Below are 20515 nucleotides of genomic sequence, written 5' to 3' on the forward strand. Positions count from 1 at the left end.
AATGTTTTCTGTGGCATACTGTTGAGTGATGTCTGCTGAGAGTTTGCTCAATGTTTAATTCTCCTAACTGTGTTACCTAAGCGAATCACGCCTCTTAGGCTCGAACAACAACAAGCCAGCGATCTCTCTCTGCTCGGCTGAAGCCCTGGCACTGCGGCTGACCTCTGATCCTCCGGCTTAACAGAACAAGAGCAGCTTTGTTTACGAGGCCACAGACAGAACGCACTGACCTTTCAGTCCTGGAGCGTTCAGGTCTGAAAATTATTAGGACAAACTTTGAACCTGCTCCTTTATTCATCACCCTATTGAACCATATTCATTACTGGTTCACCGCGGCTTTTAGGAGCAGCATGGCGTGGCTTTAGCAGAGATTACAAAACAGTGAAATAAGACACTTTACTATTTATGGATTAAATATTAATATTAATATTCAACTCCCACTTCAGCCAAACAGTCCTGATAAACTTACTGTTTGCTACCTGCACAAGCGTCAAGCAAGCTTAAAACTACCTTTGCTAAGTTGTTGAAGACAAAACAAGAGTCAAAGTAATAAACTGGATTTAGACGCGATGTGTGGAAATGTGAAACTTCATGCGTACTCTTAGTTACTGTATATGACAGTTTTCATGTTGTTCTCCAGCTTAACTATATTTTAAGTAAATTAATAAATATCTTAACATATTTATTAATATCTAATCTTTATTTAGATATTGAATAATATCTTTAATATTAAAGTTGATTCATTTTTAGGCAAAGGTTTTCCCTAAAAATAATTCAAGATTAAAGAGGACTTATTGCTACCATTTCCTGCTCCATATTTTGTATTCATGGATTTGTAGCGTTTTATGATTCACAGTGTAAAACATAGATAAAGATTCATTTAATGAGCCTTGGTTCTTCCCCTCAGTTCACACTGACTGAAACAAGTAGTGCTTTTCCAGCAGTACCTACTCGGCAGGGGGTTCCAAGCAATCTGAGGTGATCCGAGAATGTGACGTCGTCAGACTGCTGACTGAACGGCTAGTCAGCAGCTTCATTCGATGAGTCATGAGAGCATCCCCTTCACGAAAATCTAAAACTGTCATTTTTGAAACCAGCAACTCGGAAAATGGAAGAAAAACAAACAACAACACGGGTGTCCCCGAGTCTGACAAAAAGCCACAGACCGAGCAACACATATACCATCGCATACAAATGACGTCGTGTGATGTTTGACCGGGTTGCTATAACTACTCCACTTAGTTAAGTGTTACTTGATGTAATGAAAAACAAGCTGTAATGAGTTGTGATGCGTCAGCTTGCGTTAAGCCAATCTGAAAAGGTACTCACAGGGTTTATGTAGCCCAGTGGCAAACAGATGGAATTAGAGACTGTTTATTGTAATTATTATTAAAGGTGTTTTATTTTGTTCAGTTAAAAGCACTCATGATTGGAGAGAGACTCTAAAGAAAAAATCCAAATTATTTTGTATGGAATTGCATTATTTGTGTTATTTATTTATTTATTTTGTTTCTCAAAGGTTATTTTTTTGACCTGGATACAAATGCAGTCCAACCAATGGGATTGTTTGTCCCGCCTTGTTTTTCATGTTTGGTTGCGCTGCTAAGGCTGCTTAGACCACACGCGCCATAGCAGTACCTGTGGGGAAAACGTGGTAGCTGTTGAAACAGCGAAGCTGTTGGTGTCTGCTTGATTAGCCGCCAGATTTGGATAGCCGAAGCTAGTTTTATGAATACGAAGTGCTTTGCACTGGTGAGTAACGAAACTGTTATAGCCACTGATCGGCATCCTGAAATGTTAATGTTGTTCGCTTCAAAAAACAAACGCTAATGGTGACGGTACTATGCAAGTAGCTAGCGAGTGTGCTAAACGCTCACTCCCGTTGTTAAGCGTTAGTTGAGAACTTATTAGCTGTTGTTAGGTTAAGGAAAAAACAGTATGTCTATCTGTTGTATTGAAATGTTTTATTGTGTTACTTTTATTCATCACTGTTGTTACTTGACCGTGAGCAGAGTATATTGAGTTTGCTGCTTTTAATGAGCAGTGTGAATTGCTTTAATGATTGGTGATAGCTACATTGCCATGTAATGAAAACGTTTAGAATTTGATTAGTTGTACAACATTAGAAATTGAAACACATTTTGTTCATGATTTATACTTTAAACAGAAGTGTTAGTTAAGTGTGAACCGTGTTCATTTGAAGTAATTCTGACCTCACTCTTAGGTCAGGTTTTTTGAGTTGGAGAAAGGAGCCGAGACTCCTCGGAGAACATTGGATTACAGACTTTGTGGAAATCCGCAGAAGAGGAATAATTTTCCATTGCAATGGATGGCGAGCCACAGCCCATTTGGAATTGAATCTTGAAGTCTGGTTGCCTGAACTGTGGTAGGACAAAACAGTGCAAACCATACATCGATCGTGGACTGAACTCACACCAATAACTCACCAGATCACCAAACAGGCCTGATCTGGATCCTATTGACACTTTAAAAGACCCGGGTCTAACATTCTTTTCTTTTTTATTTTGGGTATCTGTGCGCGCACACACAATTTTGGTTGTTATTGTAAAGGCAATACAGTGCACAAATTTCAAATACAGTTGAACTATTGCTTCATCATTTGCAGTTGTGTTTTCATTGTGGTTACCCATCCTCTGGGCTCCTGTCGTTCCTGAAATCTTCTGATTTGCCCATTGTTTATATATTTTGTTACATACTGGTTACAGTGTAAAAGTGGCGAGCCAGCCAGGAGCCTTGAATTAATGGGTGACGATAGTGAAGCATATTTTGTGTGATTGAGCTTTTGGTAAGACCGTCTGTCGCACCAAAAGATGGATTTTGTTGAAAAATTAGGTATTAAGGTCCCAAATGCTGTCATAGTGCGTGGGGTAACAGGATCAGAAAAGGATGAAGAGATTTTTGAGTTCTTAAAGCAGTACGGCTCTATTAGTAGGGTCCTCACCATTGATGATCAAGTATCTGAATTCAACAAGGATCAGATAGTGGAGTATAACTCAGGAGTAGCAGTGCAAACATTAGGACCCTTGTTGCCCTATGTCCACCCCTCAGCTGCCAATCCTGATGTAGTATTTTCTGTACATGCTTTGACAGATGTTTATTCCCAGAGAGTTGGGGGGAGTGTCACAGATACTTACCTGAGTGAATTGCGAGGAATAGCCAAGCTAAGTGGGAAAGATTTTGAAGAGGTACTGAGAGAGGTGATGACAAAAATTGAAAAGTCTGTGGGTGTCGCCAAAGAAAGTGTTGCACTCAGTACTGAGGTTGAAATAGAGGAAGTTGATCATACTGACAGGCCCAGCCAGACCCCTGCTACTTTTATTGAATCAGCTGGTATTTCAGTCTGTCCTAAGCTTGGCCACGCTGATGATGAATATCGCACACCGACTTTAAGCTCTGGAACCAAGAGATCCCTGACTCTAAATCCTGGTGAGCTTAACCCACCAGACGTACAGAGAATTGTGGTTGAACACATTGTAAAGAGTGATGATAAGATGTCACGTACCCATTCCACCTTGAGACTGAGAGCTTTTTCTGGGAAGATTCCCCGGCCATATAATGAAGCTGATTATGATACTTGGCGCTCTCATGTTGATTTAATGATGGAGGACACTTCTGTTTCTGACTTGGAGAAGACTCATAAAATTCTCGAGAGCCTCCTCATTCCTGCTTCAGATGTAGTTCGACATCTTGGACCTGAAGCGCCACCATCTACCTACCTGCAATTATTGGAATCTGCCTTTGGCACAGTTGAGGATGGGGAGGAATCATGAACACGTTGCAAGATCCTGGAGAAAAACCCTCAGCTTACCTGCATCGCCTGCAGGTGGCATTGAACCGTACTGTACGCAGGGGAGGTGTACAGCCACAAGAGGTCGACAAACACCTCCTGAAACAATTTTACAGGGGTTGTTGGAATCATGACTTGCTTGCTGTCTTGCAGCTAGAACTTAAGGATCGACAACCCCCATCACTCGCTGAGCTTTTGTTGCTGCTGCGTACTGCAGAAAATAGGCAAGAAACAAAAACTAGTAGAATGAAACGGCACCTTGGTACTACCAAACCTAAGGTTGTCTCCCATAGACAGAGTGTTCAGGAAACAAGCGAAACACAAGCTGAATCTGAATCAAGTGACCTAAGTAAGTTAAAGAAGCAAGTTGCTGACTTGAAGAGTCAATTGACAGCACTCATGAAAAAAAGAAAACCCACTGCTTCTAAGAAAGAACACATGCAGAAAGATGAAACTAAAAAACCTGACCATGCAAAGACTGAACCAGGGCCCCCTCCACACAGCGCTTTAACTGTAAAGCCAAAACCGTGGTACTGTTTCCGTTGTGGGGAGGATGGTCATATTGTGGCCACCTGTGAGTCAGATCCAAATCCTGCCCTGGTAGCTGCTAAAAGAAAGGAACTGAGAATCCGTCAGCAGTTATGGGAAAGCCAACACCGAAACACACCTTCGTTAAACTGAATTCAGTCCCTGTCGTGGGACAGATGGGGACTGCAACGGGTCAAACACGTCCCGCTGATAAGAAGCCTAAAGTGACCACTAAGAAGGGTGCCATGTTAACATTGAATGCTGAGCGTGGTAATTTCAAATTACCCAAAGGTTTAATAGGGGCGAAAACTACAGCACAGGTTCAAATAGAGGGCAATTGTGTTAGCTGCTTAATGGATACAGGCTCTCAAGTCACCACTGTTCCACAGTCGTTTTACAATCAGAACCTGTCACAACATGAGATCCGGCCTCTCTTTGAGCTTTTGGAGGTTGAAGGAGCCAATGGCCAATCTGTGCCTTATCTAGGCTACATTGAGATTAATGTTGTATTCCCCAAAGAGTTTTTAGGTGCTGAGGTTGAAGTCCCCACACTAGCATTGGTGGTTCCAGATGTTCGTACAGTCCCCCAGCCACTAGTTTTGATAGGTACTAACACACTAGATCTACTTTACGAACTCCATTGTGATACCTGTCCTGAAGAGTATGAACCATCACAATATGGTTACAAAGCAGTGCTAAAGATTTTGGGGCTGCGACACAGGCAGTGCAAGGATAACCGCCTTGGTCTGGTCACCTCGCTCGGAAAAGACCCCCAGCTAGTTCCAGCAGGACAAACCGTAGTGTTAGAGGGGTTCATTGATGTAAACAGTCATACCACTGAGAAATCTGTCCTCTTAGAACATCCCTCCTTGTCAGCACTGCCAGGTGGGGTGTTAGTTAAACCTTGCCTCATTGACTTGCCCCAGAAAGCGCCATATAAAGTGCCAGTCGTAATGACTAATGAGCTGGATCATGATGTTGTTATTCCCCAGAAGTGTGTGATTGGGGAAATCAGTGCATTTCATCGTGTTCTCTCACATGAGCATTGTGTGGTGACACCAGATTCTAGCACCAAGCAGAAGCTAGGCCTCAACTTCAACTTCGAGGACTCACCCATAAGTGCTGAGTGGAGAGAGAGAGTAACACAAAAACTTGCCAATATGCCGGAGGTCTTCGCGCAAAATGACATTGACTTTGGGAGAACTAATCAGGTAAAACACCAAATCAAGCTATCTGATGAGACTCCATTTAAGCACAGGGCACGCCCCATACACCCAAATGATCTGGAAGCTGTCCGAAAGCACTTGCTAGAACTTCAACAGGCAGGTGTGATCAGGGAGTCCACATCACCCTTCTCTTCTCCCATAGTGGTGGTGAGGAAGAAGAATGGGGATGTGCGTCTCTGTGTTGATTACAGGAAGCTCAATCTGCAAACAGTGAAGGATGCTTATGCACTCCCAAACTTGGAGGAGACTTTCTCCACGCTGACTGGTTCCCAGTGGTTTTCTGTCCTCGACTTAAAATCTGGTTACTACCAGATTGAGGTTGAAGAGGCTGACAAACCGAAGACAGCTTTCGTTTGTCCCATTGGATTTTGGGAGTTTAACCGTATGCCGCAGGGCATTACGAACGCTCCAAGCACATTTCAGCGTCTCATGGAGAAATGCATGGGGGATATGAACCTGAAGGAGGTTCTTGTCTTCCTTGATGACATCATTGTTTTCTCTAAAACGCTGGAAGAACATGAGACCCGACTGATCAAAGTTCTCAACCGTCTGAAAGAGTACGGGTTGAAATTATCCCCTGAGAAATGTAAATTTTTTCAGACATCAGTGAGGTACTTGGGACATGTTGTGTCTCGTAATGGGGTGGAGACTGACCCTGAAAAAGTGAAGGCTCTGCAAACTTGGCCAGTGCCTACTGATCTGAAAGAACTGAGGTCTTTTCTTGGTTTTGCAGGGTATTACAGACGCTTCATTAAAAGCTATTCTAACCTAGTGAAGCCCCTCACCAATCTGACCTCAGGTTACCCACCCCTTCGCAAAGGTACCAAGCCCAAAGCTAACACTCCTCAGTATCATGATCCGAAAAAACCCTTTGGTGAGCGATGGACTCCAGAGTGTGAACAAGCTTTCCGAGCGATCATTGAAAAGCTAACTACTGCTCCGATCTTGGGTTTTGCTGACCCCAAGTTGCCCTACACTCTCCATACGGATGCCAGCACTATGGGGTTGGGTGCTGCTTTGTATCAGGAGCAGGAGGGGCAGATGAGAGTAATAGCATATGCTAGCCGAGGTTTGTCCAAGAGTGAGTCTCGCTACCCTGCCCACAAACTAGAGTTTTTAGCTCTAAAGTGGGCAGTTATAGAAAAATTTTCTGATTACCTCTATGGTAGCCAATTCATGGTTGTAACTGACAGCAATCCCTTAACATATGTTCTGTCTACAGCCAAGTTGGATGCAATGAGCTATCGTTGGCTAGCAGCACTCTCCACGTTTAACTTCCAGCTTCAGTACAGAGCTGGAAAGTTAAATTCTGATGCAGACGGTCTTTCAAGACGACCACATGGAGAACTGCTCAATGACACCGTTTCACAAAAAGAGCAGGAACGTATACAGCGGTTCACTGAAACACATCTGTCTGGTCAAGGAGTCACTCTTGGCCCAGACGTGGTCCCAGCTATCTGTGAGAGGCACCTCATTGGCTGTAGCCCAAGTGAAAACAAAGAGATGGATTGTGCTTTCACCCTGGTAGACTCTTTGGCCATGTCTGTATCTGCTATACCAGATGAGTTTGTGAATGAAGATCAGTGTGGTGGGTTACCAGTTATTCCCCATATGCCAGTAGAGCAGCTAAGGGCAGAACAACGAGCTGACCCGTGTTTGAGGGAAATTATAGCTCAACTCGAGACTGGGGACAAGGTTCCACCCACCGTTAGAAAGCAACTGCCCGATATTCCCTTACTAATCAGGGAATTCAGTCGCCTTGAGCTACACAATCAAATACTGTACCGAACACGACAAGATGGAGGTTGTGTAACCTGGCAACTTGTTCTTCCAGAGCAGTTTCGAGACACAGTCCTCCATAGCCTCCATGATGATATGGGCCACTTAGGGATTGAACGCACTCTCGACCTGGTGAGAACAAGGTTTTACTGGCCAAGGATGGCTGCAGATGTTGAGAAAAAGGTTAAAACCTGTGATCGCTGTGTTCTGAGAAAATCCCTTCCTGAAAAAGCTGCTCCTTTGGTCACCATAAAGTCCACCAGACCTCTTGAGCTTGTTTGTATGGACTTTTTGTCCATTGAGCCTGATAGGAGCAATATTAAGGACGTCCTCGTACTTACAGACCACTTTACTAAGTATGCCATTGCCGTCCCAACTCACAATCAGAAAGCTCAAACAGTTGCCAAGTGCCTGTGGGATAATTTCATTGTCCATTACGGCATTCCTGAACGTTTGCATAGTGACCAAGGGCCTGACTTTGAGTCACACATCATCAAAGAACTATGCAACATCCTGGGTGTTCACAAGATTCGTACTACGCCCTACCATCCTAGGGGAAACCCTGTAGAGCGTTTTAATAGGACGCTGTTGAGCATGCTTGGCACATTGGAAAACAAGGACAAATCACAGTGGCATAGCTTTGTGAAACCATTGGTTCATGCGTACAATTGTACAAAGAACGACGTTACAGGGTACTCACCTTATGAATTAATGTATGGCCGTAAACCCAGATTGCCCATTGACCTGGCTTTTGGTCTTCCCCTCAGAGACGACGGCTACAAGTCACATTCGCAATATGTGCAAAGTTTGAAGTCACGTCTGGAAGAGAGTTACAGGATCGCGGCACAAAACGCAGCAAAAATTGCTGACAAGAATAAGACCAGATTTGACTTGCGTGTAACCGCTTCTAAATTGGAAGAAGGAGACAGAGTTTTAGTGCGTGCTGTACGCCTAAGAGGGAAACATAAGCTTGCTGATAAGTGGGAGTCAGATGTTTATGTGGTGGTAAAGCAGGCGGGAGATCTCCCAGTTTACACAATAAAACCTGAGAACAGAGACGCTCCTTGGCGAACTGTCCATCGAGATCTCCTACTCCCTTGTGGTTTTGTCACACCCACTAAGGAGAAGCCTGTTATGACAAACTCCACACGCAAGCCTGTAACACGGCAATCAGCTAAACAGTATGATGAGACTGAACCTTCTGAGACAGAGGAGGATACCGTTTGGTTTCGTGAGAGGCGTCCCAGAGAAACCATTCGATTCACCACATTGTACGAGATTCCAAAATCATCCCCTGACACCGATGATGGTGAGGCAGCACAGATAAATTTAACTGAAGACTGCTTAGCTGTTAATGATACGGTAGTCAGAGAAGACTTGTCTCATGGAAATGCAGAAATCATTTTGGAGGATACTGCCTTGGATGCCGTGAGTGAAAAACGCTCAGCTGCTGATGTACCTGGAAGTGGAAATGACTTAGCAGACACATCCACCTTTCAGGGAGATGTTCTTCTAAGCAGAGAAGACTCTGACAGTGAGCCTGAGGCCTTTAACAAAGAAGATTCACAACAGAGCGTGGAAGGTGATAAAACGGACACTCTTCGACGTTCAGTGAGGAATAGAGGTCCGCCAGAAAGACTGCAGTACACCCAGTTGGGTAATCCACTGATATCTATTGTGCAATCCTTATTCCAAGGCTTGAGCTTAGCTTTTACTGATGCTTTGCAAGAGAGTAAGGAGGTTGGAACTTACCAGGAGCCACTCTCTCAAGTGGTGAGGTCACAGCCATCTCCCATGCAAAGGGACTTGCATGAATTTAGGAGGGGAGAGTGTAGCCCAGTGGCAAACAGATGGAATTAGAGACTGTTTATTGTAATTATTATTAAAGGTGTTTTATTTTGTTCAGTTAAAAGCACTCATGATTGGAGAGAGACTCTAAAGAAAAAATCCAAATTATTTTGTATGGAATTGCATTATTTGTGTTATTTATTTATTTATTTTGTTTCTCAAAGGTTATTTTTTTGACCTGGATACAAATGCAGTCCAACCAATGGGATTGTTTGTCCCGCCTTGTTTTTCATGTTTGGTTGCGCTGCTAAGGCTGCTTAGACCACACGCGCCATAGCAGTACCTGTGGGGAAAACGTGGTAGCTGTTGAAACAGCGAAGCTGTTGGTGTCTGCTTGATTAGCCGCCAGATTTGGATAGCCGAAGCTAGTTTTATGAATACGAAGTGCTTTGCACTGGTGAGTAACGAAACTGTTATAGCCACTGATCGGCATCCTGAAATGTTAATGTTGTTCGCTTCAAAAAACAAACGCTAATGGTGACGGTACTATGCAAGTAGCTAGCGAGTGTGCTAAACGCTCACTCCCGTTGTTAAGCGTTAGTTGAGAACTTATTAGCCGTTGTTAGGTTAAGGAAAAAACAGTATGTCTATCTGTTGTATTGAAATGTTTTATTGTGTTACTTTTATTCATCACTGTTGTTACTTGACCGTGAGCAGAGTATATTGAGTTTGCTGCTTTTAATGAGCAGTGTGAATTGCTTTAATGATTGGTGATAGCTACATTGCCATGTAATGAAAACGTTTAGAATTTGATTAGTTGTACAACATTAGAAATTGAAACACATTTTGTTCATGATTTATACTTTAAACAGAAGTGTTAGTTAAGTGTGAACCGTGTTCATTTGAAGTAATTCTGACCTCACTCTTAGGTCAGGTTTTTTGAGTTGGAGAAAGGAGCCGAGACTCCTCGGAGAACATTGGATTACAGACTTTGTGGAAATCCGCAGAAGAGGAATAATTTTCCATTGCAATGGATGGCGAGCCACAGCCCATTTGGAATTGAATCTTGAAGTCTGGTTGCCTGAACTGTGGTAGGACAAAACAGTGCAAACCATACATCGATCGTGGACTGAACTCACACCAATAACTCACCAGATCACCAAACAGGCCTGATCTGGATCCTATTGACACTTTAAAAGACCCGGGTCTAACATTCTTTTCTTTTTTATTTTGGGTATCTGTGCGCGCACACACAATTTTGGTTGTTATTGTAAAGGCAATACAGTGCACAAATTTCAAATACAGTTGAACTATTGCTTCATCATTTGCAGTTGTGTTTTCATTGTGGTTACCCATCCTCTGGGCTCCTGTCGTTCCTGAAATCTTCTGATTTGCCCATTGTTTATATATTTTGTTACATACTGGTTACATTTACTTGCGCTGACATGGTTAAGCTGTACATACTCTGTTTTTACCATGTTTAACATGAGCATCCACCCACTGTCAAAGTATACGAGGAGGGAAAGTGTTTGTTTTTTTAAAGGAAACCTACCAGAGTCCCTATAAACGGGGCTCTTTTAGCCCAGTGAAACGTCGCTATGAGTGGCTTTAAATGTAAAGCCAACATTGTTCAATGAATATAAACAAATTTTTCAATCATCTTATTTATTCATTAAAAATCACAAACAGTTTTTTAGGTAACTAATGTGTGAGACAAGCGTATAACACAACAAACGAATAATGATGTAACGCGGGATGACGAACTAACAATTCCCATCAACATGCTGAGCAAACAACAGCAGCTGACTTCTTATCATCTCCCCCGTTGCAGTGACTCTTGCCAATTAGTGAGTAAGGCTGGAAAACAAACTGCTCACTTTGAGAGGTCAATTCTCCGACAGGAACACTTGGAGTTTTATCATGATCGCAGACTTTACAAAAACAAGAGAACACTCACCGTCATGACTGACTCAGTGGTCCTCCGGTCCAACGACTTGGCTCTTCTCAGAGGGGGCAGGGTAGAGGGAAAGTCCAGACCCTGACCCACGTCTTGCCTCTGTTCCTAAACAACACACGCATATAAACACCCTTAAAGAAGCTCTCAGCAACTTCCAAGAAACTACTGTCACTACTGACACCCACAGCCATTTAGTGAACTACAGTCAGCATTCCCATGCTCAACATCAACAATACAAGTGATGAGTAATTTATAACACTTTGCACTGCATCCTTCACATAGAAAACAGTCCATAGTACAGACGAAAAAAGGAAGCATAGATGCATGTTTGAGTTTTCTGTGAGATTTGTGTAAATTGGCTCTACCAGAATGTTTGCATAATAGTGCAAGTAATAAGTAGCGGGCAAATGTTTTTATAGAAAACACACAGAACAGGCAAGAATCACTGACCCATTCTTTTGTAATCAGGTCTGTTTGAGTGGGTATTAATGAGCTGTGGAGAAATCTCATGACAAACACTACTTTGTTGAGCCCATGTGTTTTATGAGGCCGAATTCGGCACTGAATCAAAGAGGCTGAAAACAAAAATACACACTGTTAGCATGAGGCTAAATGCGTCAGCTGGAAATGTGTGCATTGTTTCAACGCAACAATAAGGAGAACAGAGCGTTTGTGTGCAGTAAGAGACACACAAGCAGTCTTGGCTGCTTTATTTGCGTACGTGTACGCAATATTTTTATGGTGAAACAGATCCAGGGCCAAGTGGTGTCCGAGTGGGGACTCTGTGTCGGGTCACTGTCTTGCTAAACTCAGGCCCGAGTTGCTCAAACTTAGCGCAAGGGGCTAGGGTGGGAAAGGAAAATGTAATCACCAGGGGAATCCCACCACAGAGTGGAAACTGGAAATGAATACAGCAACCCCTGCTGACCTCTGACCTACAAGCAAAACAAAGACAGGACAGAGAGAGGGAGAGGACGGAGGGAAGAGGGTGAGGATAAGGGAAAAGAAAGAGGAGGAGCGGTGGGATAGCAGCGGGGCAGAGGGGGAACCAAAACTTGTCCTGGTAGGGCCACTGCTGAGAACACATCTGGCTTTCCATGTGATGTTGTTGAAAATCACTGTTTACACATATTACCATATCTATTGTGAACTGCAGCACAATATTGGCACTGTTGGACTGAACACACCCACACTCACACACGTTACCTCTCTCTGGAAGCGTCTGTGTTCACTTCGGCCTTGTCTGACTCTGCTTCTCCCCGACTCCTCCACCTCCATTTTTTCTGGATTCTCCAACTCCAAGGCCTCCAACTTCTCGATAACACCGGAGCGACTGCAAACAAATGCACACTTTGGTTAAACATGTAAGGCATTCAGTTTCTATAAATCGTCATGAATGGTAATGACACTGAAAGGCTCTCAACTGGCATGTTAACCTAACTTGTACTGTGTTAAAAAAAAACTGTTCAAGACGCTGGAATTGGGAATGAGTTAACTGGAAGAAAATTAGAGATTTTCTTCTACAGCAGCCTGACAAACATTTAGTCACTAATCAGATCAGTTGTCCTAGCTCTGGGATCATCTGCCTGTTTCTGTTCTTACAGTCTTGATGATCACAATGGACTTGTGCTGTTAAGACTGGTTGATTTACAGTACTGACTAACTCATAATAGAGTATAAATCTACAGGTCTGCTTAAAGCAACCTGTAGCATTATAGTACAAATGGATTCCTAATTCAAAAGTGCTGGGCCTCTCTGTGTGGAGACCACATGTTTGCAAAATTACCCCCCAAAAAAGCGTCATTCTCCAAATACTTAAAACCCTGGGAACTTTTTCCCTTTGGCACTGATCATCGGTGCCAGATACTGGAAGCAGAAACTTGCTTATATTTCTGACCCTGCAGTCAAACAGCAGGTAAAGTTGTTGATGCGTTTAGAAAGCTTTTGCTGCTGCAGGATTAAAGTCATTATGGGTTAATCTTCAGGTCTGTGACACTGTAGCAGCAGGTTTTTAAGTCACGCCTCCTAAGGGGAAATGAAAGCTTGCTCTGCCAGTGCTGTCAAGAAATGTTTCTTTGGGCGAAGGAAAAAAAAATGCAAATACTTCAAATGTAAATGTAAAGAGTTGAGATGTTCCCAGTAAATAGTCATGGGTCTTTGATGTAGTGGACAGGCTGATCATCTGCAACAGATTACGCTAAAGAAACTCATTCACAGAACGATCTCTCAAGGGTAAAATGAGTGCTGGATCACAGATCTGAGAACAGCCTACGCTCGCTCAAGTCCATCTGCAACCTTCCTCAGTCTGTGACACACAACACCGCCTGCTCTGACACATTCCCACACAGGCCTTTTGTTCAATAACAGAAATCTGCATTACAGAGAGGAAGAGGGCAAGAAGCAGTGGGAAATATTATATTACTCTTTTGCTTAAATGCTGCCCTTATTTGGGGACACTTCTGCTACAGTCGCTGCCCTTAAAAGGGAATAAAGCAGAGGGGAGGAGGATGAGGACAGTGTGGAGGCCACCGTTTGCCCCAGTCAGGCTCACATGAAGTTGTCAGAAATACACATCAGATGAGGAACAGACAAGGACCAGGAGTGCACATGCACTTTCTGGCTAAGTGCTGTTGCTTCTGTTACTTCATTTCAGTTAGGAAAAAGAAAAGCACCACTTGGCACGTGCTGTCTTTTTAAAGGGAATTTCCTTGAACTTTAAAATATTATTCAAATTAAAACCAAATGACTGAATGTGAAACGGGGCGAAATGACAAAGGTTCATCTGTTAGGCAGGCAGGCCTGGACCATGTAAGCCCATCATGCAAGGACAAAAGCTCGTGCCTTTTGATAAACCTGCACGAGGTAGCCAGTGTGAATGATGGAGACTCAAAACTAGCAGAAAACTAACACAGTAGTGCCATGCTGCCAACACTGGGCCATGCAGTCAGCTGTAGAAAACCCTTTATGATCCTTCCACAAGTTTACCTTGTTGCGACATCTACTTCTAGATGGATCTTGCTGACCAGAGGCTTTGCTTCGATCATCTCATCCTGAGCTGAACTAACAAACTCAGCAGTGAATAAGTATGAACTTTCAGGAAAGGGATTTCAGTCGTAACGGGATTTAATGACATTTCTCAGTCAGGGACCACATCTTCGAGTTGTTGTGTCTATTTTCCATCCTTGGCCCCACACTGCAATGTCAAAAAATATAAAGCTGGCTGCTGTTGCTATGCAGATGCCTGCTGTGTTAATGTGCCATTTACATAATGGCACATTAACATTGGTAAGTGTTGGAAAGCGGCTCCTAGGCTGCTCCCCTGGTTGCTGTACAGACAGATGTGTGTTCACTTGAACATGAACTGGTTCAGGACACTAATAATGTTCAAGGGCCACTTTCCTCCACCTCCTTTTCCCTTTGGGCCTGGCAGGCATGGAGCTATCTGAATGGCACAGGAAGCTGGCTCTGGGAGGAAAAAGATGACCCCGCTACCCCTGTAACAACCTCACCTACTAGGTTTGTTTGAAGTGTTGCCCTCACTGGTGTCTGTGTGTGCGAGAGAGACCTTTCACAAACATAACCAGTCGTGGAGAGTCAGATTGCTGAACGGAAAGTACAAAACCTGCACTGTGTGCTTTTTTAAAAGGAGGAAAAAGTTGAAAGGCAGGGGTGATTGTTAAGGAACACATTTTCCCATAAAAACACGGGTAAAAAACTGATGCTATCCAATATAACGCAGAGAGCTGAGATTCTAAGAAAGCATTCCACTGACCTGGTTCATCAGGTTTAATCAGATGCTGATTAAACTGCTAGTTCGCAGCAGGATCTTATCACCTTTGCTTATCAACATGCTACCTGCATGCTCACATGTAGTACTTTTTTCAATCAAGTCCATCTGAGCACAAAAAATACAACTAAGACAGAGCTAGAGTTCATAGTTTGTGTATTATATTTAAATGTCTGTGGACAAATGACAACGCTGTGTGACTTAACCTAATCGTGATCAACTCCCAGAGAGCTTTATTGACAGTCAGGGTGGCTATCGACCGTAGCTACAACCTAGAAGAGGTAGTGTAATTTATTTTCTGAGATATTGGGAAGATGAGACAAGATGGATCCAAAAGACGGCACAATAACTGCACAAGGCTGCACAATTCACCATTTCCACTGATCAGTCTGACTGAATTTGTGACAAAATCAGTCAGATTGCATTAACAGCTGTTTGCATACAAAGAGAGACGTCTTGCGAATATCTGTGAAATCAGATTATCATTAATGTAAAATGAAAACAGCTCAGCTTCCAAATGCTTCACTTGTTGCTGTTTTGCTGGATGATTTGTATAACATAAGAGAAAGTTTAGAAGTCAGTGAACACTGACCTCCTCTCGGGGCTGAAGACGGCCTCTCTCTCCTGCCTGTCTGGGCTCCTGAACCGGCTCCTCTTCTCAGCCTTTCTAGCCTCAGCCTCCAACCGCCGAGACCGCGGCGTGTCGTGGTGGCTGTAGGAGTGACCGCTCCTCTGGGTGGCCGGGTGGCTGTCTGTGCTCGTCACCGTGCTGCCGCTGGCATCCGAGTCGAGAGAGCTGACTGAGCCGCTGATGTGAGAGCCGTTGGAGAGCAGGGAGCTGCCGGAGGGGAAGGGGTCGCTGGGAGCTGGTGAGAGGCAGCGCGGAATGCCTCCCAGGCTGGAGCAGGAGCCGGTCGGGGACAGCAGGTCGCTGGGAGGCTGGGGGGTGGAGCCGTGCAACGGCAGGCCGCCCCGGTCCACTTCATCACCGTTCACTGAGCCTGCATCAGAAGCCTGGGCCGCAGATGCAGAGTCCCCTACAGATGAGGAACAGAAGATGCCATGATGCCATATATTTATTTAAAATAAGATTAATTGAATACATTTGACTTAAAAAAACAAAAACCCATTTGATTAGACTCTCTACCTTGGAAACATGTATTTTTATGTCATTTTAAATTGCTTTAATTTCTTCTTCAATAATAAACAACCCATTATCTAGAAAACAACTGGCTGGGTAAAGCCTAATGAAAAACTTAAATGTGGTGTCTTTTTCACTTGGTTACATCCTTTTTGAATATCACCTTTGACCTTATTTATAATGTGTTATTTCTCCTTACCTGTAGGGGGCAGTGGTGATCCTGAAGGTAGCTCAGCAGCAGTCCAGACTGCTGCCCCTTCAGCCTCCCTCTGGTTCAGTTCTTCCTGCCAGATGATGGAGCTTGAATCTGGAACTTTTTCCGCTTCTGGGATACCAGACCCAGTTACTGCTACCTTGGCTGGACCCGGCTCCTGGATGTGAACGCACAATGAAGTCAAAAATGACGGCCTAAAGAAGGTGGCGCATGATCCTGACCTTTGAACGTTTGTGTTGTGAGGAGGATTACCTGGGAGGTGGCAGGCTCAACTTTGCGTTTCTTCTTCTGGTTCTGTTTGTTGGTTCGGGGGTAGACAATCAGCTGTTCACTCCACCTGCAGGTGTGTGCGTGCACAAACACACATGCCCAAAGATTTCTGAATATCAGACATCAGCATCCAACCCTGTGACAACCCATCAGTAATCATATCTGGACAAATTACCCATTGATGATCTCCTTATTCTCTCCTCTGATGTAGTACTCCTGGTCAGGTGTGATGATGCACAGTGAGTTCTTCTGGCCCGTCTTGGGCTCTGCATCAATGACGTCTGTACACAGGTTCATGTTGACTGTGCCCTGAGGGAGCGTGCTTGGCTAGAAAAGACACAATATGAAAAAATGAGCAGAGACGTATCCAAATATTTGGATATTTATACACTGTGTAGGTAATCCAGTTTTCACTTTGGAGATATGGGTAACTGTTTTACTTTTTTTTTTTTTTGCATGTGACATGTGAAAGATCTCTACTATCTCCCTCATGGCCAATCATTATGTTTAACATGCATGTATGGTACTCAGCACAGACCTACAAATTAGCCTCCATATTTGCTTGTGCTTGTGCGTCACATAGCTAAGCGGAGGGAAGTGTTAGGTTAGAGACCTAAGACCTGTTCATTTTAAAAACAGAGCGAGAACAAATGTGTGGTGTGCTCGCCCAGCTAAATACTCATATCACGTTCCAAAGGAAAACATGTTTCAGATCTCTCTGTCATACTGTACGAACCCTCGGCTGCTATCGCCACGTCACTATGGTAACGAGTTGAGTCCTCTGTTATAGCACACTGAGTGAAAAGTGAAGGTAACAGCATGCTCAGTGAAGAACAGAGCTGTTTGTAGCATGGAGACTGATAGCTTTCAGCGTCATGGTTGATCCACAAAGCACAAACCACAGTCAAAGCTCTGACTAGGGCCATATTATACTGTTCACAGTAATACCGGTATAACGTTTGTGTTGTTTGTGTTGTCGGGCAACGATAAGAAAATGAAATATCGCGATAGAATATGGGTAAAACGCGCATGCGCAGTGCCTTTGTTTACATACGCACATGGCGGCGACGCAGAACGAGAAGGGCGAAAGCGGATCGTTGAATGAAACAGATGAATCAGAATTGGTTTGTAAAAATGCTGCAACTTCAGTGGTGTGGAACTGGTTTGGCTTTCGTCCATCAGATACACAACAAAGCACTATTTTTGGTAGAGCATGCTAGCGGGCCGTCGTTATTACCGTGTTGTTTGGAAAATACGGCACACTTAAAATCAATCCTTTGATTTTTCTGAAAGTCGACAGTGCCCCTTATAATCCCGTGTGCCTTATGTATGAATTCTGGTTGTGTTTACCGACCTCGAAACGATTTTATGTACACAGCGCTCGAAACTCTGTCAAATGTTTTTGCTAAGCTACGAAGCCGCACCGGTTGATGGATTGTCGGAGCATTATGGCTATCGTAGGCAGGAGCCTGGCCTACGTACTGTGCTTCAACATAATATTACCGTATCGTGTGTGTATAACCTCTTTTTAAGTTTTGTGGATATTATACATGGTTATGCTGAGGATATGTCGGCCAATTTCCACTGGAAATGCCTTTTGGTTAAACTGTCAGCGAGGAATTTGCATTTGTACTGTTAAATTTTTATATAACTTTAATGCACATAAAAAACAGCTGCTTGTTTAAGTGAAAATACATTGATGGGTTTTTGGTTTTTTTGCATTAATAAAGTTGTGGAGTTGTAAAGTATTTTGTCTAGTGTCAATTATATTGTCAGTTATATTGTTATTGCAAATTTTCAAATGTATATCGTGATAAATATTTTTGGTCATATCGCCCTGCCCTAGCTCTGACGTCACTTCCCTGTATGTTTTGTGTGGTCCGACTGCCATTTGAACCTGTACAGTCTCGTTAATGTCGAGAAAACCCTCCAAACTTCCTCTCCGACCTTCTCAGAATCCTGCCGCTCTGTTATCAGCCTTTGCTGCACTGTGCCTGCTACAGATGTAAAACAGGTGCTGGGTCTTTTTCCAGCTCCTTTTAAGGCCACTGAACACAGATCCAGCTTTATTAAGATCTATCTGTAAAGCCCTAGGGCCTGCCAAATATGGCAATTACATGGCGTCGTACCTCAGAACTGAGACGCTGTGGAAGAATTTCCTCTAGTAGAAAGAAAAATGATCATGTGTGAAAATAAGGACCAAATGGCTGACAACTATGTGCAAGCCCACAGGGTTGCAAGACTAATGCCACATTAATAAATCGAACGATATTTGCTGTGATCAGAGAAGCTGAAGCCCAGCAGCGCTTTAAGAAGTGGAAAACAATTCTGAGTCGGTGTACTCTAGTAATCTCTTCTCAGCATCAGTACTTTCTGACTCAACTTTTCTACGAAACAAACAACTAAGCTCAGGAAACCTATCCCAGCTGTCTTAGGGCGAGAGGCAGGGTACACCCTGGACAGGCCAGTCTGTCACAGGGCTAACACAGAGAGACAACCATTCACGCCCACATTCGTACCTATGGGCAATTTTGTGTTTCCAATTAACCTATCACCACTAACTGCATGCCTTTGGACTGTGGGAGGAAGCCGAAGTACCCGGGGAACCCACGCAAACACGGAAAGAACATGCAAACTCTGCACAGAAAGACCCAGAAACGCCAGATTCTCAGATTAAAGCTCACAAAACCATTTCAACAACAACCAAACAGCAAATGAGAGCAGGTACACGGATAGTTTTAAGAATGAATGTTTTATCTCTGCTTTAAGGCTGAGGAACAGAAATATTGTCCCTTTAATGGGTGGAGACTTATGGGTCTGCACCAAAAAGAACACGGTCTTTCTGGTGCAGCACAACACACGAAACACATAAATGTAATGTTGCTCAGTTTGAACATTTTTACTCATTCAGCATGCAATTATTGACATTTATGGCCTTTATACTGCCAGGTCACTGAGTTTCATACTCGTCCTATACACCTGTGGCCATTAAAGTGATTCAAACACCTGATTTTAATGATCTGAATGAAGGAATGAAACATAAAAAAAATGCTCCACCCACACACCCAATAGTAACTAGGCCACAACCTAGTAGCTGAGGCCTAGCAGACTCTGATCAGCTCTAGCAGCCTGCATTTCTGCTATATTTTAATGTTATAAAATTTGGGAGTTTAGCATGGAAAACTCCTGGATTTTACCCTCTGTTGGATCCAGCCTCAATCAGCGCTATTTTATGCAATGAAATCATCTCTCTTTGCCCAAACACATCCAAACTGTTTACTACATACGTAAGTGCACCACACCGCAAACATAACTACGCTTCTTGCCGAAGCATGACTAGGAATCATCAGCAGCATGTCTGCAGGAAAAAAATGTTTGATGGGTGCGACGGAGTACTTCATATTAGAAGTTAGTGATTTGTTGGTGTGATACGCATGTAGTAACCTGTTATGCAGGGAACTTTGTGTTGTGTTGGGAAAAAAGAGAATATTTCGCATCATGCGAAGATCTGCTTTGCTGGCTGATTGCACGACTCGCTACACCCGGCCTGGTGAGGTAAAGCTGGAGTGTGAACTCCAGCTTGTCGGTCTGGTGACTCAAACAGGGTCTCCTCTATACAGATCTCATTCATAAAGTGCTTTACAAACCCGAACATTACAGATAACAGCTGGATTTTCCCGTTTGAGTGCAGCTAGCCAAAATCCGTAGAGCCACTTACGTCTAAAGAGACAGTGAAAGTGGACAGTATATCCTCAGCTTTAACATAAAACTCATTGCTGCAGCCTGGGGCAGCACAAAAGTGATCCATTTAAACTGATTTTTAGTTATAGTCTCCTTATTTTCCTCTGAGTTATCAATTCTTTCACTGGTTAGCTAACATAAGCTAATGTCTATTTGCTGCAACCAACTAAACCACATGACAACATCAGTTCAGTACTGACAGCAGATGGCACTAAACATGCTTTTGAAACTTTAACATTAAGCACTTATTTCTTAAATCCAGCTTCACAGACAGAG

The 20515-nt window shown here is 43.4% G+C and overlaps 2 protein-coding genes across 5 annotated transcripts in view; one reads left to right on the forward strand and one right to left on the reverse strand.

Annotated features, from left to right (window-relative positions):
- LOC309712919 (myosin phosphatase Rho interacting protein) overlaps positions 1-20515 on the reverse strand; it is a 54629-nt gene that overhangs the window by 20129 nt on the left and 13985 nt on the right. For all 4 annotated transcript variants that reach the window (XM_082544123.1, XM_082544124.1, XM_082544125.1 and 1 more), the window contains exons 4-9: positions 16674-16825; positions 16481-16565; positions 16214-16385; positions 15466-15910; positions 12293-12419; positions 11087-11191 (exon numbers count right to left, since the gene is read on the reverse strand). In XM_082544123.1, the coding sequence (XP_082400249.1) occupies positions 11087-11191; positions 12293-12419; positions 15466-15910; positions 16214-16385; positions 16481-16565; positions 16674-16825 (1086 nt within the window). The remainder of the gene's footprint in view (positions 1-11086; positions 11192-12292; positions 12420-15465; positions 15911-16213; positions 16386-16480; positions 16566-16673; positions 16826-20515) is intronic.
- Positions 1343-3791, forward strand: LOC309713045 (uncharacterized protein; the record flags this gene model as incomplete). The annotated part of the gene is made up of 2 exons (XM_082544385.1): positions 1343-1752; positions 2225-3791. The coding sequence occupies exon 2, from the start codon at positions 2832-2834 to the stop codon at positions 3789-3791; it is 960 nt and encodes a 319-aa protein (XP_082400511.1). The 5' UTR covers positions 1343-1752; positions 2225-2831.

Source organism: Aulonocara stuartgranti, assembly GCF_965226115.1.
Source record: "Aulonocara stuartgranti genome assembly, chromosome: 8".
Classification (NCBI taxonomy): domain Eukaryota; kingdom Metazoa; phylum Chordata; class Actinopteri; order Cichliformes; family Cichlidae; genus Aulonocara; species Aulonocara stuartgranti.